The 24,287-nt window shown below is 31.9% G+C and overlaps 1 protein-coding gene across 4 annotated transcripts in view; it reads right to left on the bottom strand.

The window, feature by feature from the left end:
- Window positions 1-6,387: 6,387 nt before the first annotated feature.
- LOC118188646 (lachesin-like) overlaps window positions 6,388-24,287 on the bottom strand; it is a 104,427-nt gene continuing 86,527 nt past the window's right edge. For 2 of the 4 annotated variants that reach the window (XM_035359135.2, XM_035359136.2), the window contains exons 8-10: window positions 17,390-17,573; window positions 7,778-7,870; window positions 6,388-6,883 (exon numbers count right to left, since the gene is read on the bottom strand). In XM_035359135.2, the coding sequence (XP_035215026.1) occupies window positions 6,789-6,883; window positions 7,778-7,870; window positions 17,390-17,573 (372 nt within the window). In that variant the 3' untranslated portion in view covers window positions 6,388-6,788. The remainder of the gene's footprint in view (window positions 6,884-7,777; window positions 7,871-17,389; window positions 17,574-24,287) is intronic. The other 2 variants (XR_004758141.2, XM_035359137.2) reach the window with 2 other exon arrangements.

Raw genomic sequence — 24,287 nt, 5'->3', positions numbered from 1 at the left:
ATGAAATGCACATAAAAGTATTTTAATATCCAAAGCTATATATTTAAATAATTAAATGTTTTTATAAAATAGTATTTTGTAAACATACTAATGTCATGTTCCCCATCTACTGAATCATTATGAATCTATTACTAACAATAAATTTATTTGTTAGTTAAAAAGATACCTGGAACTGATATTTAAAAGAAATATTATTCTTCAAAATTGTTCTCACTCATTATATTTCATTACATGTTAAAAACTAATAACTTTCTTTCATGTCAGTAACTGAGAAGAAAATTTTGTTAATTTCCATAAAAATCATTGGATATCATAAATAGCTTCCTTTAAACTATGTACAGTATATTAATACCGAATTCAAAATCTTGATAAAAATATTTTACTTTTTAAATTTTTACATAAGAAAGAAGCTATTTATGCATCAATTCTATCAGGAAAAAGGCATTTAATTACATAATTATGAAAACTATACTTCAAACCGATATTTAAAAGAAAAAAGTCTTTTTTAACTTAAAAATATGATAATTAAATAATATTTTGATGATAAAAAGTAAAGGAAGTATTTTTTTAAATTATGTTTTAAATTTAATTTTAGTTGTTTTTTGAAAAGGTAAAGTAACAAGTACTTAACTTTTTCATTTTAAATAGTCAAAAAGGTAGACCTGAATTTATGAAATGTATGTGTTACATCTATATTAACATCTGCTTTTTCTGAAAGTCCTTAATCAACAATAGCAATTTTAAATTAACCAATCCATTTATTTCAAATTATAAGTCAACCTTTTTTTTTAAGTCATTTCGTCCCCGCTCATCTAGAGTGGGAATGACAAAAGCACCTTTTTTTAAATAGGCTAAAGGATTTGTATGTCAAAAAAGTATTCCAAAGCTGGGTATATTTTACCTAAAAAGATGAATATACAGGCATTTAAACTTCAATTTTAGTCTGAAATTGTTAATTACTGAGTAATAATGTAGTAAGCAGGTATTTAGTTTTTTTTACATCATTAAAATAATCTGAATTGATAATTAACAAAAAAGTAGTTTTAATTATTAACTTTTGCGGGGCGGGGGGGGATTCTAAAAATCGTTTTACCTTTAAATAAAAAGATAAACAGATTTGTAAAATAATTTTAAGTAATTCTTAAATATGTAAGTGCTCATAAAAGTGTGCTTTTATTATAAAAAAGTGCCACAGAAAGACAAAAAGAACAACCTCATAGGGACTTATATCAGAATGAATCTAGTGTAGAATATCCACAGGTGGTTAGATATGGAATGTCCTCTTTTGTTCACTAGCAGCTAATTATTGTCAGCTTATAGCATTTTTACCTTATGCATCATGTCTTGAAATATTAAGTTTTCATGCAAACTTTAAAAAGAGAAACTATTGTGAAATAGATTTTTTTATGAAGGTTATTTAACTATGCATATCTAGACAAATATTAATAAAGTCAATCAGGTATTTATAACAGATTTATGCCAGTTGAACTGAGAATTTCAAACACTGAATTTTTCCATTGTTACATTATTTTTCATTCCTTCCACCACCTCATTTAAGACACCTTTTTTACTTCCTTGTACAAAGTAAAAAGGAAGTATTGTAATCGCGAAAAGTCTAAGTGCCGCTAAGCCTTTTTTTTATGGCGGCCATTGTTGTTTACATTTGAAACAGGAGACTAGTGGATTTGTTGCCAATCTAGAGAAACTTAGCTTCGCAACAACAAAGATAACACATTCATTTATTATTGCCAATTAAATCATGCTTAATTCTTTCTGGAATTTTTTCGAGGAAATAAGTGTTTAAGATTTACTTCGTAATTTTTAATATAGATATTTTGAGTTTTTATGTATTTTTGCCTTCTTGCAAAGTGAGAACTGAATTAATTAAATGAGAAATACTCAATCGTCTGTGAAAAACTGTTTCTTTTTTGTTTTGTTTGCTTAATTTCTTTTATACATCATTCTAGCTTTATTATAGTATTTGAATAGAACATGTGGCAACGATTAGATAATTCTATTCTTTAAATGATATAAATTTTGTGCATTATGAGTTATAATATGAACGAAATATATAAGTTAACTGTTGTATAATTATTGGATTATACACTGACTACCAATAAGTATTTGGACACCTGTGATAGAAAAGAAAAACTAACTTTATTCAAAATCAATAGTTGGTAGAGCCTCCACGAGAGGTAATTACATGGTGGACCCTCCGGGGCATACTTTCCACAAGTCTTTGTATGACAGCTAGTGGTATTTTCTTCCACTCGGCTTGAAGAAGACATAGAAGTTCCTTCACCGATTTTGCACGGGTAGTGCACCCCTGAATTCGGCGATGCAACTCGTCCCAGAGGTTCTCGATAGGGTTCAGGTCTGGACTCTGGGCAGGCCAGTCCATTCAATGGACTCCATTGGCACCATACCAAGCCTTGGTTAACGTCGAAACATGACAACTGGCATTGTCGTCCTGAAAGTAATAGGGGTCCAAACCGTAAAACTGCCACAACGTAGGAAGCACATTGTCATCCAAAATAGTGCAGTAGGCATCGGAGTTGAGCTTACCATGAATGGGGACCAAGGGTCCCAGCCCATACCAGGAGAAACACCCCCAGACCATAATTCCACCTCCGCCGAACTTGACTGTTGTCACAATGCATTCTGGCAGGAGACGTTCTCCAGGTAGACGCCAGACCCAGACCCTGCCATCCAAATGGTAAAGGGTGAACCTTGATTCGTCACTCCAAAGAACCTGTTTCCACTGATCTACGGTCCAATTTCGATGTGCTTTGCACCACATTAACCGAGCAGCGCGGTTGGACTTTGTGATCAAAGGCTTATGGGCAGCAGCACGACCATGAAAACCAAGCAGATGTGCTTCCTTATGGATGGCATTCATTGAAACAATACTCCCGGATGCCTGTTGAAACTCCTCGCGGATGAGGGCCATCGGTTGGGTGTGGTTCTTCCGAATTTCTCTGGACAGCATTCGTCACATAGGCCACTGTTGATTTTGGATACTTCATACCGCTAGATATGTCCCTTAAGGATCGGCCACATTTGTGATACCCGATAATTATACCTTTCTCGAAATCAGAGAGCTCCGAACTGTGAGGCATCTTTCATGCGACTGAAGCCGATGCTTTTTTGCTTTTTCCTATACGATATATACCAGCGGAGTCCGTGACGTACCTTAGGACCGCAGATATCGTCATTCGCATAGGTGTCCAAATACTTATTGGTAGTCAGTGTATAACAGTTAACTTAGTTTCCGTTATATAATTATTATATAAGTTAACTGTTATATAATTATTAATACTGTTAAGTAAATCTAGCACCAGAGTGTCGCTATGGTAAACAAATACTAGAGTGAATTTTAAAGACTGCATTTATTCTATTGTGGTTTATGCGCTGTCGGCGAAGTAGATTTAATTCAACCCAATAAGTTTAAATGAAATGCAAGAAAAAATGCGTATAATTTAATATTACATACAAGGAAATCATGTGGTGTACACATCAGATTTTTTCTCATATTTTGACTCATAAGAAACTCTGACTTAATCCTTTCAATTAGGTGCAATAATTATTATTTGTTATACTTGTGATAGTCTATCAAGAGCCACGTGCATTGACAGAAAGCTATATATAACACCTTAGAGTATCATTTTTAGATTAAGGTAACTAATATTTGTCTCGAGTTGAATGCAGAAATTTTCTTGTGGAGGCATCTGTGCCAATAATAGTACTGAAAAAACAGAAAATGTAAAATTTACCCAAACAGCATTTTTTCCAACAGAACGTAGAATCATCATTCATTTTTCTGTCACTAAAATTACTATGTTAATTTCATAATTGTGTAAGGATTTATTTAACTGTAAAATTGGGACTAGTAAGCATGTACCAATAAGGTACCAATAAGTATGTTTTATTAAAGATTTGGGGGGAAATTTTAAAAATTATATTTCTGTACTTAATTGCATTCATTTCAACAAGTGAAGTTTACAACTAAACTTCTTCTGATGCTTGGAATTTAGAAGTTTTGTTTTTTTTTAAAATACATCATTATTATTTCATGAACTTGAAATAGTAAAATTCTTATGTTTTGCAGCAGCAAAAAATTGTATCGATTTCTAAGAAAATGACAGAAACATAAATCTAGCCAGTTTGTTTTGAACTATACTTAAGGTATCTGTCTCTCTCAGACAAAGAAATTTTGATACTAATTCTTCTTTAATTGAATCTAAAATTATGTCTGGAAATGAAGAGGTGTCTTCTGTGTGTTATAACTTTAAATTATTAAATTAATTGCAAAAAAAGTTAATTGAACAGATGAATTATATCACAAAGAGAACAGCCATTAAAGAGGGGGCAACAAGAATGTTATGCCGATTCTTTTGCTAATTTCTAATTAATTTTAATCTTCATTATTAGATTAATTACAATGTATACTGATCATTAAAAGTAGGATATTGACAAAAATGTGGGAAACTTGACTTTCACTTATTAAAAATGATTAGAAAGAATTTGACAAAAGCATTTTTAATATAATTTATCATCAAATTGGAAGAGAAACTAATGTAAAATTCAAAATAAGTTTCATGTATTGGGTCATCCCATAAACAATGTGAGTTCTTCAATTATATGAAAAGTCAGGGGGGATAATATACATGTGTTAAGATGCTATAAAAGCAGGTGGTAGTTTTACTTTATTCGTATTGCAAATTTTGAAGAGTGCAGTTCGATTTTAAGAGTTGCTTTTCAAAGCTATAATGGAAGTGATAAAAGAGCATATTTTGCTTTATAAGTTAAAGTAACTAACTATTAATGAGAATATTAATGTAATACATGAGGATCAGGTAATAAGCATAAATCAGAGTCAGTGGTGGTTCTGGAAATTCCGAGTTGGAATCTTCAGACTGCAAGTGAGCCTTGTTCTAGTAGATCTATAGAAATGTAGATGATGAGAAAGTCCTACAAATCCTATTGAAACAGAATCCCATCTTAACTTTTGAGAAACTAACAGAGGGTGAAAGAGAGTGTATTTTAGATTTAAAAAAAAAACTTTATTCTTAATTTTGAAAATAAAAGGAAATATAAAAAAGATCTCATTACTTATGGGACCACCCAATGGATTTTAATTAAACTCTAAGAGAGATTTCGGGGAGGATCAGATCTCTCTTCCACAAGAGTGAAAATATTTTGCTTCTGAAGTAAAATCCGGTTTAATATAAAACTTATGCATTTCCCCATTTACATTCATATAATATTTATTATTCTATTTTATTAATTTTTAAACCTGTAAAAATTTCTAATGATTGTTTCTGAATTACCTTATATATTTGTTGCTGAATACATGCTTCCCAGCCTGCAAATATGCAAAAAAAATAAATTTTTACATGAGAAAAATTAAAGGGAAAAATCAGTTGATTAAAAAATTAGCTAATTTAGTAATTATTCAGCGAGGATATACTTTTATATAGAGAAATGAAAAAAAAAATGTAATCAAATACGAATATTTCTGCTGGCAAGATTCTTTTTATTATGCATATCTGAATACGAAAGTAGCCAATATACAAAAGCAGAAGAAACTTCTTATGAGAAAAATAAAAATTCAAGAACGAAAGGAGGAAAAAGCATTTTAATGGCTATAACTTTTTCACCACTAAATCAAAAGATGATATAGTTTCGAAAGTAGAATTCAGTATTTAAGTAAATAAATCTCTCTCAAATCTTGCACTATTTTTGAATTCAGATATTCATTTAAAAATAAGGAATTAATAATCAATAGTATGTTATTTAAGTTAACAATATTTCGTAAATAACAGCTTGTTTTAATTATATAATATAAATAAATATTTTAGGATATATCTGATCCTATATAAAGTTTGATGTATCTTGGAAATGAAATATAACTAAATTCAAGATAATTACTTGGTTATATTTTAGAAATTTGATGTATTAACTAATACAACTGTTCGGATAAAATGTTAAGATTTCGCTGTTTTTTGTTTCATAATTTTACTAAAAAATATTGGAATTGCATATTTTCTGCATTAAGCACTGCAAAATGCCTTATATTTTAATATGAAGTTTTAGATAAACATCACAGTATCAGTATCTTGAAATAATCGTTGCTACAGCTTTATAGACCTTTGATACTTATAAATCAGTACAAATAATATGGCCAATGGATACATAATAAATAAAACTGTTAATATTTTACATAATATTATGCACACACCTTTTTAGATAAATTTCAGTGTTTACGCAAAGGACTTGAATCAGCTGTCATGCAAGTTTCACATATTCATAATGATTATATTTCAGGAATTTCTGTGTTTTTCTGATTTAAAAATAATTTCATTGAATCATTTACAAGATGGAAGCTGTGTTTCACAAGTATATTTCTTCAAAAGCTTATACATTTATGTTATTCATAAAACTGAACCAATATTCTGAAGAGTCTTACTATGATTAATTTACATTGGATTTTTGGCTTCCAATCGTCACACAACTGGCAACAAAATGATATGATGCAGAGACATCCGAAACGTTCATAATGGAACATTCATAATATCTGGCAGTTTAGGTAAGTTAGGTTTATCAGTCAATCACCTCGGTGATGTATTATCAACTGAATGCTGCTGTTACATGCACTACCTTCAATCTTCTCTGAAGACACATATGACAGGAGTCCTGTTTCCGGGTCTTGTTGTCGGAAACATCTTGCAGAGTATTTTGCTAATGTCTTGCCTTCTCTAACATGAATGACATTTTTAAGATTGACGTCAAGGGAAGAATAACATGACAGTGAGCATAGATAACAATATTATCGAATAAAAGCAGGCTTCTCTTTGGGCTCCTTGTTTAGAATATGTTGGATCTGAAAGTAATATAAACAATATAAGCCAAATATTCAATAAAAATTAACAAGGTACAAAATTAAAGACCTTGGATGTGATTAACATATGCAATATCTTCTGTTTTTTCATTCTGTCAAACATATATCTGCAATATTTACAAAAATAGTGTACTTTAAAAACACCTAGATAAAATATTGTTAATAAGTTTCTTCCTAAACTTGGAAAGAAAGTGTGCCACATTTGTTTCTAGTGAAGAAAAGGGTGTCAGTAGTACTTTCAATTTCGCGCCAATTACCCAGCCTGCTACTGATTTTCTGGTAATCCAGAATCGACCCCAACTTTATGGCATAATAATATCACATATTTTGAATTACTAGAATTTTAATTGCCGTTAATTGACCTTTGATTTTTCATTTGCTGGCTGGTTCCAATTAATCGTTGTCCTGTCACTTCGACAAAGAAATATGTTTGGCAAGATAAGTACTCCCTTTTTTATGATTTAGAGCGAAAGTTATTGATTGGTGTATGAATGAATGTTTAATTCGTTCTCTCTAAGAATGTTAAGTTTTAACGAGCGTCTTATCGAGCCCTAAAGATCAATCGGATGGCTGTGAGATGGTTTGCGCGAGAAAGGTGCTCGGAACTGGCGCTCATGCGAACACCACATGTGGAACCACGTGTTGAAATTTCATATTCCATGTGTCTTTCATTGTAATAATATGGACTATGCTGCGTAATATTAGTTCCTATTTGCAAACTCGGTTATGAACTATTTATGAATAATTTGTAATCAAGTAAAAAAATTTCTGGACTTCAGTAGGCGTGCAGTTTATATTAAACCGAATACCTAGTTTTTCATGCATTACTATTTTCATAAATAGCAATGTATAGATGAAGAAAAGGTGAAACTGCACCTGTGACATCCAGTTCGATATCGTAAAGGGGCAATAAAGAGGGCTGCGTTTTGGGGTCATCTTGTTCCAAAGATGGGGAAGTCAACTTCTCTCCTAAATAGAAACGAAATTATTTTAAAACATGTATTTTATATCATAATATTCGAATTAGAGTATTTTTAATAAGCAAATCATTAACAACATTGTAGAACCAAAACAGGTAAATCAATACGGATGTTCTTAAGTTAAAAATGCAACAAAAACATGCTTAAGAAGAAACAATTTGAAAGCTTTCAGATTTTATATTACGCCTGTTCTGGTTTGAATACAAACTTTTCTCTGCCTTGGAAAGGCAACAGCGTGAACTTGAAAACTTGAATTTCGATTTGTTGCAATCTGAATGCTGCCGATGAGATCTTAGATTAGATTATAAAATGTGTGCTATTCAATTAAATTCCTTTAAAAAAAAAAAAAAAAAAAACTGGATTGGGTATTTTGAATACAAAATTATTACTAAACCAATACTTGTAGAATTTTAGATGCTGCTTGTCTCAAATAGAATTATTGTAGAACTTCGAAGATATGCAGCACCATTTGTCTATTTGTTCTAGCGTACATTTGGTGCATCGGGGGTAATATTGGAAAATTAATGTCTCCGATTTTCGGATTAGCACATAGCAAGTGTGCGAAGACAGCCAAGGTAAGGTTAAGTTTTCTATTTTTAAAGTACAGCAATCATGGAAGATCCTATTTCTAAATTGAAATAGAAACGAAAAGATACTACATAAAACTGAGACAGAATTAAGTAAAGATGACATTAGTATAAATGTACTAGAAGGAATTTTAGCGTAGTTAATCGAAACGTCAAAAACTCTGAGTGATTTAGACACTCAAATAGAACGTGATTTCAGAGGCGGATGAATTTGAAGTTACATCCGCTCTGGAATACGAAGAGAAAACCCAATTGTGGCAATTTAGAGCGAAAAAAAAAAAAAAAAATTGGATAAACTCGAAAATTCGGACAAGGAAAGTATAAACATTCCTAATGACACGGTAATAAAGTTACTCGTCTTTCAAAATTAACTATCTCTATTTTTTGGTGATTCAACTGGCAGGGATTTTGGAGTCAATATGAAGCAGCTATCCATAACAATGACTCTTTGCCGAAAGTAAATGAATTCAGTTACTTAAAGTCGTTTGTAGATTTGGGGTAGCCTTTAATGCCTTTTCCGGACTTTCGTTTACAAGTAAGAATTACGATTCAGCTATAGAATTGTTAAATAACAGGTTTGGGAGAAAAGACTTGGCAATAAATGCTTACATGAGCAAACTATTAAATCTTTTCCCTGTTAGAAATATAAGGGTATAGAAAATTCCAGGAACCTATACGATCAGTGTGCATCCTTTAAGCATCTCAAATTAGATGCTTAAAGTCAATGAACGTGGTGTCAGAAACGTAACGTAGTTTACTTTGCCCAATTTGTTAAAATTAATTCCATCAGAGTTTACATTAGAATACAGTTGCAGTAGCAACAGTGAACCAAACGTGGAACGTTAGTGAATTAATGGAATTTATTTGTAAAGAAATCAAAAGTGGAAAAAGCTACGAAATGAAATGACAGTAGAGAAACAAAACAATTGTAACTCTGAAAAATAATTGTAAGACAGTTCCATCGGCATAATCTTAAATCATACCTTATTTTGATCACATACAAGTTATATTATCAATTAAAAAATTAAAGTGTGTTTTAACCTTTTGGAGACACATTGTATACAGTGTACCTGCGAATAGAAAATCCTTTCATAAGTAATCCCTCGTTTCGGGCTTTTACCAGAAGGCGTTGGTAACTCCTAGGATTTACCTCTAAAGCTTGGTAAAAGCCCGAAATGGAATCTTATTAAAGCATACTTCGGACTTTTACCAAGCCACTTTGGTAAAAGCTAGGATTTACCAGACTTCCGGCTTTTACAATAACATATACATGCATACATGAACATATACATCCATGCAAAGATGCATACATACATTTATGAATCCGATCCTAATAACAGAACAGTATCGAAGTGTGTTTTTAACGTTTTGTGTGTTACTTCATTTATTAAATATCATGTTCTTCACATGATAAACTTAATCACTTAAACCACATCAAATTCAATTCAACAGTAATATTGCAAAATATTTAAAAACAGCATATCTGTTAATTTCCGATAAACACTCTCGCGCGCTGGAGATAAAAATATTTTATTCCCTATAGTGTTGCCATTGTTCGCTTTGTTAATTTCCGGTAACAAAGCGAGTTTTTAATCAAAAATTCGTTAAAGTTTTACAAAATAAAACAAATTCGAAATTTTAAATTCGGGCTTCAGGATGCCCATTTTCGGGAGGAGGATTACGTTATTCAGAATTTGATGGCTCTAGGTAACGTTTTTTCACAGTGCGAAAAACATCTACACATTCCTATAGATACTTCATTATTTAATTTCTTTAAATATAAGACAGAGTGATCATATTTGGTTGCAACAATTTAAAAAAGTGATACGCCGTTTAAAGTGAACCGACGCAAAATACCGTTTCGAGACTACTAGCTCTTCTGGGCTAACATTCCATTGGACTAAAAAGAAAAAAAAAAAAAAAAAAAAAAAACAAGTAATGAAGATATCTTCAGTAACCAAATATGCATTGCCATATGCATAATGATAAATATTATTATTAGTAACCAGTTTAAGGATTCTAATATATGATTAAAAGAATTGCAGATTTCTAACAGACTTTTTATTTTTTATCAAAATATGAACGCTTTAACACTGTTCACTTTGTAACTGCAAGTTTATTTTACTTCATATCTAGATCTTGAAACTCAGTTTCCATAATTTTGTACTTAAAATTATGCTAAATAAGATTATAATTTCATTATATTTAACGCAAATGTCACGAGTAAAAAGAGAAGTATAAATTGTTTATTATCCTAATACATATGCATACATACATACATCCAAAAGAAAAAGAATTTCTTATTCAGTAATTTTCTAAAAATTTTTATTATATTTTTACAAGCTATTTCACTCGGAGCAACTAATCCCCGACATCTTTTATTCGTGTGTTATATGCTCATTTTTGTTAGTTTTCCTTACATAGTCAGAAATATGCAAAAATTGTGAGTGTAAAAAATGATTGATTTGCGTTATTACCAGTTCGAGTAGTGAAAAGACTAAAACTGGGACTGCATTTACATGAAACCTTGAAGAAAGAATGAAAAGCGCCGGTGAAAATTAAATGGAATACAGAATTAACGATTGCTCAGTGGCGTAGCTAGGGTGGGGCAAGGAGGGACAGCTGTCCCCGGGCGCAGCATCCAGGGGGCGCCGAATTGATCTTATGAAATTTTAGAATTAAATGTTTTACATTCGTGGTACACAGAAAGGGGCGCAAAATCTTCAGTTGTCCCCGGGCACTGAAAACCCTAGCTACGCTTCTGCGATTGCTTAATATAAATTTGGTCAATTTATTACCAGAACATCTTTCAAATACTGAATGAAAAATAATTTCCTCGAACATGAATGCAACAGTGATAGGCTAAAACGGCTACTTCTAAAGAAAATCAAATTTGCGACCTCTTATCATGTGATATCTATCTGACCGGAATATGGAAAAAACTTATACAGCACCTCTCTCTCGACGGGGTAGACGAGTTAATTATAACGACTACTTTTCGCGAGAGTATTCAACCCTATATCAACACCACTTGAGAAGAAAGTATTTTCCATTAATCAAGGATGACTTTTTTGAAGAGAATTCGAATGGCAAACACGTTTGTATCTGAAAAATATGCTTTCTTAATCCTTCATGTAAATATTAGCCGTATTCTCATCCTCAGAACTAATGAAGAATCAGCCCCAAACTCAGTAAAACATGAAATTCACTTTTCAGCTTTTGTACAAGTGTGGGTGTGTTTGAATGTTTCAGGTGTTGGCCATTTTCTTTCGTGATTTCGGGATCATCAAATCAGTTTTACCAGGTAATTTGCAATACCATTCTCTGCCTTCAATAGCTCGACTTCGTCCACAGGGTGAGTCCCTGCCGGCAGCAAGATCTGTAAAGCCGAAAATCAAAACCCCTGCTATCACTTACTTTCAACAAACTAGAATACATATTCTAAACTGGATCCCAAATTCATCTGATCTTAATCCTATCGAGATTCTTCGACAGACAAGGTGTATGAAAACCTAGTCTATGCATGAAAGATTAATTGAAATCCCTTAAGAAAAATATATGAAGCAGGTGTCAGTGTTTACAGAGAAATTCACAGTGCCTGTGTTAAGTGAATGCCCCAATATCCAGTTTTGACATTGTCGAAAATATATGGTGCAAAAGATAACCTACGAGTTTGTAAGGTTTTAGTTTAATTTTCTAATAGTTATTTTTATTTTGGAACAACCCTATCCTATTCATTCTAATTTCACACCTCCGTTTCCCTGCCAGAGTGAGTTTTCAGGATTACGATTCATGCAAATGAGGTAGAAACGAGTATTTAAGCTGAAGACTGTATCACTTCAATAATACAGTGTGTGTGTTCTGTATTTCGGCCATGTGGTTGCGATTAGTCTAATCTTACTATTCTACAGCCGTACTTGTCTACGTGCCTGCTAGTACACACCGGTGATCTTTAAATAAGGGCCAACTCTGTTAGTTGATCCTGCGCAGCTTCGTCTGGATTTTTTTTATTTAGCATTAGATTAATTTTATAGTTTTTCTATTTTGAGTTAAAGCTCAAGTAAAGGCTTATCGTACGCCCGAGGAGGGCCATGTGTTAATTTATTTTGAGTTGGAATAAAATGTAATTTAACCCTTCTTTGGCCTTGTTACTTACAGTAACTCAGCGAAGAGTCGCTACACAGTTCTTCAGTATTCTAGCTTACAAGGAACTCTAGTTGAACTAGAATATTACAAAGTAATCAGTGTTAGCTTCATATGTGTAAGCTTTTTTTTAATGGCCGGGCGCTGATATGCAAAAATTTCTGGGCCCTGTTTTAAATTAAGTAATGTTTTCAAGCTTCTGTCTAGATAACTGTAGCAACTTATGCCTATTTGTTTAAGTAGCTTAAGTGGTTTATTTTATGCATTAAAATATTTTATTATTTACTCAAAAAACTATTAAAAATGCTTTATTAATTACTTTTCGTCTGTCGCTTATGAAAATCGCACATGCTATGCGATTAAACTTACATCCACAGAGAAACTACTTTAGCATGCGGATTAAAGTAGCTAATACAGATGCAGGATAAATACGTTAAAATATTATTTCAAGACTCCTTTATTGGTTTGGTTTCGGCTTAATTAATTGTGGCAAAACGCACTAAGGCTATCTGCTCAAGTAGCACACGACGTTGTAAACTGGTCCGAGAGGGTTGCAAAGTGGTCGTGGTAACTTTTACGACGTCTTTACAACGTTGCGAAGACGCAAAATATTTGCCTTTGCATCTTGGCAATTTTTCGACGTCTCTGAAACGTCATGAGATGACAGCTTTTTTTTAGTTCATCAGCATTACTTTTAGAATGAAATGAGACTAAATCTGCCATTTCAAGAATCTGAAGTCCGCATAAGATTTGCTTTGCAATGTTTCATTACTTTATTTCATCTAAATATATTAATCTAAGGTAGATTCATCTAATGAAATATAAATTTAATATAAATACTTTTGATTTATTAAATTTAATTAGTACTAAAAATACGTGCTAGATAATTCTTTAAAATTTTGTTAAAATAATTAATACTTAAAATATTTTTTATAAATATTATAGCGAAATATTTAAAAATGAAACTAATCTATAAAGTAAGTTATTAAGTTATGCATTTTATGTACTTTAAAAAAATCATACTTCCGAAATCAGTGCAATCACATGTTAGCAATTATTTCACTACTGAAATATGACTTTATTTCTTATTTTTAAAGTAAGGACGAATTCACGGCTGTCCAATATATATGTCGGAAAACTCATCGACAGTCAGGAGCAGACCTGTACATTATTTACTGGATGCTTATATAAACGAACATCTCGAGATCTGGGCGTTTTGGCTAGCTGCCAAATTCGAACAAGGAACTGCGCAATTAATTCAGATTCTAGCAGTTCTTTCAAGTAATTTGGTAAAGATGCCATCTGTAAGGCATTTGAAAAGACTGAATTCATGTTTTAAATTGAATCAAGCAATGACTGATATAAATAATATTGCTTATATTAAAAGTAAATGTAATGCACTGTCAATCAAAGAACGCATTGTGAATCTTCTCATTGTTCTGTATCTACTTACTTCAACTGCCTTCAGCGAGTGAAATTTCATTGCTGTGAGCTCCTGTTTGGAAGCCTCTGAATTGAGAAGAAATCACCGTGAGAATGCTGAATTTGTGCTTATTTTGTGTGTGAATATCTGCTCTACAAGAAATGCTACAATGCTAACTGTGAATCTAGTGTTCGTGAAATAGGTTCTCGATGGTCTATAGTGGTCTGTGGAATATAGTGTTCGTGAAATAGTATTTATGTGGTTCGTGAAATAGTGTCTCTGTGGAGATAGTGTCTGTCTCCAATCACTGTGGTTCCAGCAGTGCAATATTTGGATATCCTTATTAGCTTTGTGCTTCGGTTATAACGTTCTAAATGCTATATCGCATATCATTCATATTAATTTATTATTGTGTTCAAATTGAAAAGTTCGCTCTCAGAATTAATTCATATAAAACCAAAAATAACATACAACTGTAAACCCCTTTCTGGTTTTCCTGAAAATGAAATAAATACAGAAGCAACAACAATTCAAGCAGTTATGGTATGTTCATTATTTTCAAAATACAAAGAAATTATTGGACTGGTACCAGTACTTAATGTGACTGCTGTAGATGAACTAGATGTATGTATAAAATAAGCAATTAATTAATTTTTAAAATTAATAATAATGCACATTCTATAGTATATTGTCTTTTCTACAGTATGCAGAAAAGGTTAATGATTTTAAACAGTGTATGATCGAAAAACTAGTATTAAGGAAACATTAGCATTTCTATGAAATATTGTAATCTATAATGTGATATTTAATTGTGTAATATTAGAATACACTAAAGATTTTTTATTGATTGCAACTTGCAGTTTTATTACTTTTCGTTTGGTATCTATTCTTCCAAACACTGTGCAATTCGCGTTTTTTTAAATATTGCCGTTATGTATGTTTATTGGATTATCTCAATAAATGAATGTTGGAAATTATGTTTTATTTTTTATTAAATTTAGGTATATTCTATTTTCTTCGCTTACTTGTTATGTACTTGTGATAGCAAAAAAATTCATAATAAATAGAAACAAAACGTTTCATCGTGTGCTATTTAACGAAGAGCTTACTTTAACGTACTTAGCTTACTATCGTATACTATATTATTTAAATTATTTCTGTACAGTACCAAAAGGAAAGTCATTGGTTATAAAAAGTGCATGAAATAATCATTGTAATCTACCACTATCCTAAAATTTAGAAACTAAAAATAAGTAAATACATTAAAATATGATCGAAAGAAATGGTGTTAAGAAACATCAGCATTACTAATAAATACTGCAATCCATAATTATTGCACTTTTAATTGCTAACTATTTAAGAAACACAAATATTTTTTTTATAAATTGGAAATTTTAGTTTTGTTACCTTCCTTCTGCTATTTATACTTTCAAACACTACTAGCTCATGTTTTTTCTTAAATAATGCTGTCATGTATGTTGTTTGTTAGATTATTATTTCATTTTAGATATGAATATGGGAAGTTATTAGATTAGGTATATTTACGATCACATTTATTAACTACTTTATACTGTCCTTCATTTGCATATCTTGGAGATATAGAAGTTAATGATTATATTTTTTACTGTGAAACGCGAATAAATTTATGCTTGAGTTCAGGTAAAATACGGATTATGTTACCTTAAGAAGCGCTTCCTTACTTATCATAACAGGGGAAATTTTCAATGTCTCTGAGATTAACAGAAATAAATGGGATAATGCTGTTATCAGAAACGCTCTTTCTTTACCCACATATATATCTTTACTTTTATTTATGTCTAATTGAGTTTTATTTATTTAAAACCTACTATTGATGTTATATATTTATAATAACCACTTTCATAATTACTCTCACTTAAGGGGAAAAAATGATGAAATCTTAAATAATCGTAACTTAGAATTTAAGTTACTTAAAAAATATAGTGTAAAGTACTGATAATTAAGGCTATTAATTATGCATTTTTAGTCTAAAGAGAAAAACTGTATTATCTTCTGGTTTTCAGAAAATGATAAAATATTTAAACTTTAAATAATTACAAGGAATACAAAATTTTAAAAAAGAAGAAAAATATACTGTGTGTAGTGATAACACAAGGACATAATAACGACATTTTCACAACTGTTACAAAAGGTGGAATTTTGCGAACATTTAGGCGTCTTTAAGACGTCGTGATATGTTGGTTTCACAACCAAATTAACACCCGCGAAAAACGCATAATGACGTCTGTGCGACAAAAATCTCATCTGCAAAGACGTAATAAAAACGTCTTAGCAACGGTTGCAAAACAGTGGAGTTTCGCAGACATCTGGGCGTCTTAAAGACGACATTTTGCAACGACATCTGCGACGAGTTTGGAACGTCGTTACGACGTTGTCGTGCTACTTGGGTGCCTACATGAAGGGATGCCTTCGTGGAGAACGTTTTAAGTCAAACTGGTTCGTGTACACAGTATCCTGTATTAAATGTATGCTTTGCTATAGTTCTACATTTCAGTCATTACAGAACAAATTTTAAAATCTATACATTTTGTTTTCAAATATGATTAGCAAAATTTAATATTGAGCAATTTTTCTATTTTATTAAAAGATAATATTTCGGTATTATTAACTATTATTATTAAGCGCCTTAATTATTACCACATTACTGAAAATTTTGCATAGTATAGTGTTACTATCATAAGGGTAAATGTTCTTGTTTTTGCTTTAATAGTAAGAAATATATGATTCTTATTCTGAGGCTTTAATCCATCTTCTGTGTTCTTACGAAGGAATATGAGATGAGTCCTTCGTTATAGAAAGTGGTCTATCTTTTGAGTATTAAACTTAGTGATTGGAAAATCTTTAAGTAATTACCTTAATGATTTCCGCTGACAAGAACTACCTTGATATGAATGCTAGGTTACTGGCTTTTATATCTCGTTTCATATTCACGATATGCATAAGGAATATACCGTTTATCTTCCATTTTATAAACCTATAATTTTAAGAACAGAATATTGCACAAAACTTCTAAAATTAATGAAATGTGCTTGAGAAATTAAATCAAAGCTGAAAAACTGTCATTTCCTGAGCTTAGTGCTTTCATGTGTCAAATCGTTAAATTTTAATTTTCAATTACAACAAGCAAACCCATATGCATGTTATTAATATAAATATGTTATTAATATAAATATGCATAAGGTGGTGATTTTATACATAGAAGAAATTAACTATTTTTGTTTCAAAACGATAGAAAGAAAGTTTACAACACAAAATATTGTATAAAGCAAAAGAAGAATGTTATCACAAATGTAATGCAAGAAGAATGAAAACTCACCTACGTCGAAGTATAAAGTGTCAGATGGTCTGTTCCATCCAAAATCATTATGTGCTTGAAGTACAGCCTCGTAGCGAGATCCTGGCTCCAGTCCCGTCACGTTGTACGACTGAGTGTATAACAGACTTTGTTGAAAACCATCTTCCGCAACGGGAATCATAACATCCGTCCAATCATCTCCACTCTAAACAAATGTCAGTTTTTAGTTCTTATCCGTATTTATTGCATTAATAATTCTGTAACAAACTGAACGTTTAAAAGTAGCATGAATACTTAATAATAATTTATATCTTTATATTATTTTTAATTAGACATAAATTTTTCACCAAGACGACCATAGATTTGACAATTTTGGTCTTTTGTAGAGGGGATCGTATTAGAGGGGCCGACAAACAGAGACAGTGATCTTCGATGCCAAATAAAATCAGCTAAAGTTTCTAAAGAAATAGATTATGATATATCGATTCATTAATACTCTCATATTAACAAAATGATGAACTATTTGTAGGAAAGGAGTTCACAATCTTTTTTTTACCGCATGCACCCCTTTCACCACTGCTAGACGATCATTCCCACCTCCTCCTTTCCAATACGCGAAAAATGCATATATATTTATTTAAATTTAGACTATTTTGTAATATGTTTCATAGATTAAACAAGAAAAAGTTTAGAAATCGTTCATAAATACCAGAAGTTGAATAAAAATATATTTTTATATTCATAATCTCTAAACTTAAATACTTAACAGGTAAATAAAAGGCTTACCACATTACCCTCTGAAATTCCTGCCCCCCCCAAGGGGAATTATACCCTGGTTGAGAACCCCTTTTGTATAAACTAAAAGAATATTCAGAGCGAGATACATAAAAAATAAATAGCGCCCTCGACAGCAGTCGGCCAGTTCATCTTCCATTTATCAGCTGCACTTAACATAATATGATAGTCTGCAGGGGAATTCTTTAAGTCTTCTTCGTTTCAAGAGTTACTGGAGAGAGGTACGAATCCCACTCGATCAAATACAGGCAGTGACGAGTTGTCCATAAACCACGGATCTTCCGTTTGATAACAGCAAGTACTACTAACCACTTACACAAAGAGAATAAATTAAGTAAAACTTAACGTTGTAAATTTTGCTTGGTAATTTTAGAAATTCAGTCACAAAATTCCACCAATCCTCTTCTTTAAGGTAGATCGAAAACTTTATTAATCGTGTTTTCAGACTTAAAAAACATATATTTTTTTGAATTGCAGACATTTTTATAGTGTTAATAACTTAATATTTAAGAAGTTTCTGTTTAAAAAAGTATGCAGAAATATACTGAACGGTCAACATTGAAATCTATAATACCAGTTGCAATAGTGTCAAAGACAAAAAGGAATTGCTTTGTCACCATTTCAACATGGATTAATTATATGTTTCTACTAAGACTGGAAAAGAAAAAGCATAAACAGCATAAAAATGTGATAAAATAACTTAAAATACTATTCATAATCGGAAGCAAGCCTGCACGATAAATTACATCATGGTGAATAAATAACCCTGGTGGGCTTTATTGTGTTCACAACGATGCAAGCATGCATTACTTTGATTCACAAATTTAGTCTAGGTACTATATAAAAATGGAAATGTTGTAGAAACATTAGGTTATTTCGAAAGCAGGAGAGATGAAAAATGAGCAATCACCTTCGCCGGGAATCGAATCACGGACCTCTGGAATACCGGCCCAGCGTGCAGGACCACTACACCATGAAGACACGCCAAGAAGGTGGGAGAAATACCTTATAATGTACTCTTTAATTTATGTAGTATATAGACTACTTAAGTTTAACATACAATTTGGCGGCCACCGTAATACATATTTGACAGTATCAGTCCCATTAGATGCAGATCATCTTAGAAAATGTTATTATAATTACCCAGGGATAAATAGAAGGGCTAGGTCATTCCTTTGTTTGACTCCTCGCCGAAGCGAGCCTCATGGAGGGGGGGGGAACCGAAAGTAATCTGACGTGTCTCTGTTGCACCTACTCTGATTTCGCGCCTTTAAAACTGTAGTTTCATTCAGTTGCGAGACGATTTTCTGGAGATCGCATATCCCAAATTAATTTTAATCATACATATTTGTTTTCTAATAATGCAAATATTTAAAATAATTTGTATGTATGTATATATAGTTTTAGTCAGTTTTCCTTTTAAATTCTATATTTAAAGTATCCTTTATGTAATATGGCTTCTTGTGCTGTAGCAACGTGCTGTAACACTTATAGAAATATAAGAAGATATAAGAAGTTATAGAAATATAGGAAGAGATATTGTATTTCATGCTTTCCCCAAGGACAATTTGCTTTTGACGAAAGAATGGATACATAAATGTCGAAGACAGGATTCTATTAATGTGAAAAACGCAAGAATTTGCAGCGAACATTTTCCGTGCAGTGATTATGAAGATGACATGAGAAATCTCTTGCTTGGATTGCCGCAAAAGAAACTGTTGAAATTGCAATGCTGTGCCGAAAGTAAATTTATCGTGTGCAGTAAACGAAATAACACCAAGAACTCGGAGACATTTGAAAAGAAAACTAATGCAGAGTGCTTTTGAAAGACTACATGAATTAAGCCCAAAGAAAATTTATTTTGAGGCCGAGAACGAAATTGAAGCTGACAATAATAAATCAAATGTAAATGATTTTGAAATAAAACTCACAAGTGACAATGCCCTATGTGACAATATCCCTGAGTGCCCTAAGTGTAAAGATGAACAAGAATGTATTGATAATTTTAAGAACAAAATAATATCCTTAGAAAATTGTAATAAAATATTGAAAAATAGAGAAAAGAAAAATTTTAGAATGTTTGCTCAGCGACAAAGAAGGTGGACGACATCTAGAAAGAAATTTGTATCGGAAATTCAGAAATTAAAATCCTAAACAGCGAAATTTAGGAAAAAAACAGAACAGATCGGAGAATTTGGAAAAACGTCTAAAGCATATTTTTTACAAAGACACAGATTAACGCATTGCTAGAAAAGAAGGAAAAAATCAGGTGGACTAGTGAAGATATTTCACGTTGCATTGTCATAAGAGCTCTGTCATCTAAAAGCTACGATTTTTGGAAAGAAAAAAATGGGAATTCCTTTACCTAGCACTAGCACATTAAAGAGATGGTGCGCTAAATTTTCGTGTAGTTCAGGAATTCAGAGTAATGTTCTTGCTGTAATGAAAGAAAGATGCCAATATTTGAATTCTGTAGAAAAAATTTGCGTTCTCAGTTTCGACGAAATGCACATAGTTTCTAAACTCTGCTATGACTGTAAACTGGACCAAATTCTCGGTCTTTTTCAAAAAGTGCAGTTTGTTTTAATCAGAGGTCTCATTTCGCAGTGGAAACAACCAATATTTTTTGATTTTAACACTCCAATGAAGAAAGAACTTCTTTTTTCACTCATAAGACATATTCAATCATCTGGAGTAGAAGTGAAAGCAATAGTGTCTGATTTAAGAGGATCTACTACTTTGTGGAAAGAGTTACAGATTTCGATTAATAGTTCTCAGTTTCCAAATCCAGTATTTCAAACGAGAAAAATATGGGTTTCTGCAGATTTAGCGCATTGCCTGAAATTACTGAGAAACCACTTTTTAGATAAAGGATTTGTTTTAGAAGATGGAACTGTTTTAAATGTTGATATTATTAAAGAGGTTTTAAATAAAGATTCAGGAGAAATTAAATTGTGTCACAAACTAAAACCAAATTATTTAATGGTCAAGGGAAACGAGAGACAAAAAGTCGCTCCAGCGAAAACATTATTTTCAAGAACTACAGCAAAAGGTATACTCCACCTCACAGGAGATAAAAAAGCATCCGACTTCTTTGAGTTAATCGACAATTTTTTCGATATTATGAATAGTACTAAAACATACCCTCCTTCAGATAAAATACTTAAAGCAGCATTTGGATTAAATGAACATCATGAAAAACAAATTCAAGTTTTGGAATTAATGAAGAAAGTCATTGGTGGATTATGAGATTCAGGGAAAAGCCAACTTACTGCCTTTCCAAAAAGGAATAATAATTTCAATAAATTCTCTTTTTGGCCTACACCAGGATTTGAAATCATCGTATGATGCTAAATGTATTATAACCTCTAGATTAACTCAGGATGCACTTGAAAGTCTCTTTAGTCAAATTCGAGGGCTTGGTAGGTTTAATGACCATCCATCACCTAGTGAAATTATACGCCGCTTAAAGCAATTAATACTCGCTAATAAGCTGCCAAATTTTATCTTCAAAAGTATGCATGACTAAAGAAAGCAGAAATATTGATTCATATTTAACATCCGAAATACTTGAAAGGGCTTTGAGAACTGAGGAGGAAGATGCTTTTCCATTAAATACTATTCATGATTTGGATTTGGATTTCATAGAGGAACCTTCTCCTATGGCTTGGGAATTAGAATTGAATTCCGACAGACAATTTTCGACAGCCGAAAAAGAAGCATTAACATATGTTGCAGGTTATATTGCCTATCGTGTGCGAGACAAAGACCCATCATTGGGAACAATATTTAAAAATAGTGCTGTTGAACCAATATTTAATTCAGAATGGATTAAATTATTGTCCTTAGGAGGTTTGACTACACCTTCTCATTCATGGATAAATACAGTTTATGAGTTCGAAAACATATTTTGTGCAGTTCATGGTACAACCTACTATAAAGGGAAGCATGTAATTGGCTCTTTAATTAATAAACTGGAGAAACATTATCCTGAAGTTAACAGAGAAGCAATTCGCTTATTTTGCAGAGTAAGAACTTTTATTAGAATACGTTTCTTAAATAGAAATGCATATGTTTTTTCCCAAAGAAAAGCAACCCAAAAGGGAAAAAAATGGATTGCTTCGAATGTGGCAGCCAATAAATAATGTTTCAACAGCTTGTAGTTGCATTGTGACTGCACAAGTAAGCATATATAATATGTTTTGATTTGAAATATTTCTAGATGACATTTTAGAAGTTAATAGCGTAAAGCATATTTCAAATGAGAACTAATTCTGTTAAGTTATTGTTACAATTATTTTTATTGTACCCTCTGTTATTATTGATTCGATTTTGCGCTAGCTTAGCATTCTAGATAAAATATATATAAAGTATAATATTAAAGTAATTGGCATAAGAAGACCTGCCCCCTTAACCCCCACTTTTTAAAAATTAAATAATTATTTGAGGTACTGCGAGTAAAGTTGTTTTGTCTAAATTAAGATAACAATCTTACATGTATTTATTTAAATGAAATATTGATGTAAGCCTAAGTTACAAAATTATTTTAAAAAATATATGTTATTATATTGAATCGGGAGAAAAATATGCCAATGTAAAATTTACAATTAGGCTGAAACTCAAACTTAGATTAGCAGAAATTTTGCCATATATAACCATACATGTTTAAAACTATGCCAATTTAAGGTTGTTTTTTGATTAATTTTAAATAGCTGTTATTATAGTTATCTTAGAAGCAGTAGTACAGTTCTCTTAGTTAACATGCAGATAAAGAAATGATTAGAAACAAGCAGGCATTTAAAGGAAAAAAAAAATCCCTGCAAATAAAAAAAGGAACTTTATGCTAAGAGTAGCGCATTTTATCTATTATTTTAAAATTGAGTAAGTACTATTAAATTTTGTAATGTTCAGTGTAAAATACATACTGCAGTAACATTGTCTCTTCCAAATTATAGCTATCTTTCACACACAGCTCATTTTAAACGCTGGTTCTTCAAATTTAAAACGCTAATTTCTATGTTGTCAATTGCATCTCCGCGCTCAGTGGCATCATTGCTACGTCATCACTCCTCACTGCCTGTTTCAGGGGGAACCGCTCTATGAGCCAGCCCTTCTCTTTAGTCCTGATAATTACCAATTTCGAAGATTAATTTATGCTCTCAGACATACTGGCCGTTTTTAGAGGCAGTATTCTATGGCAGAGAGTTGCCGGGAGAGCATTCGCAATATACCTAATCGGTGTAACTTATACTAAAAGGAGCGATCATTAGGTACAACCAAGCAATAATACGCTGAAGAATTATACTGCAAATAAATCACAATGTGTGAAGGAAACTTTACGGATTTCTAGACAAAGGTTGTAAGTACGATGCAGAAGTACATGAAACCAGCAAAGCCCAAAATGTGGCAGTAAAATGCCCTGAATGCACGAAGTCATCAGAGTTGGTTTGGTTTGGATTGTTTGATAATGGCAAAATACGTGAAAGCCATTTGCCTAAGGAGAGATGGATGCCCTTGTGAAGAACTTTCTAGGCGAAATAGATTGAATTGGTAATGTGCAACAAATAAATTATAGTTTAGAGAGAAGGATCAATGAGTCTATGCTTAAGAAAACATGAGACTGACGCAATCAGGCCTTATGATCCCAGTACCTTCAGGTACGGCCGTTGAACAGTCGAGAACGGCGGCGGAAAAAAAAAAATTTTTTTTTTAAAGGATTATTTTCTGTTTCAAACATTTTCTTGCTTCCATCGATTTTTTATCTTTTAAGACCAAATATTAAAGCAACAAGTACATTCATCATGTATGCAGACGTTCCAGTCTTCAGTCACATTATGTTTCACTTACAGATGTGTTTCACAGAATTCAACTATGTTAACTTACTTATGTTAACTATGTAACTTACGTATGTTACGTAACTATGTTACTTACTATTTAACTTACGTATGTTAACTTACGTTTGCTCATGTAAGCTGAGCAACAGTAAGGTTAGAAATGAGTGATCCTTCGAGCCGTGTTTGGAATCGCAATCCTTGATTTTCCTAGCAGCATCATAGTTGGCACAACCATTTCGATGCTGAAGCAAAACATAATTATTTACGTTGTGATTATTCGAACCATCTTT

Source organism: Stegodyphus dumicola, chromosome 5 (assembly GCF_044657685.1).
Source record: "Stegodyphus dumicola isolate Sdum_Otavi_A_Nest chromosome 5, ASM4465768v1".
Classification (NCBI taxonomy): Eukaryota; Metazoa; Arthropoda; class Arachnida; order Araneae; family Eresidae; genus Stegodyphus; species Stegodyphus dumicola.
This window is presented reverse-complemented; position numbering and strand designations above follow the sequence as displayed.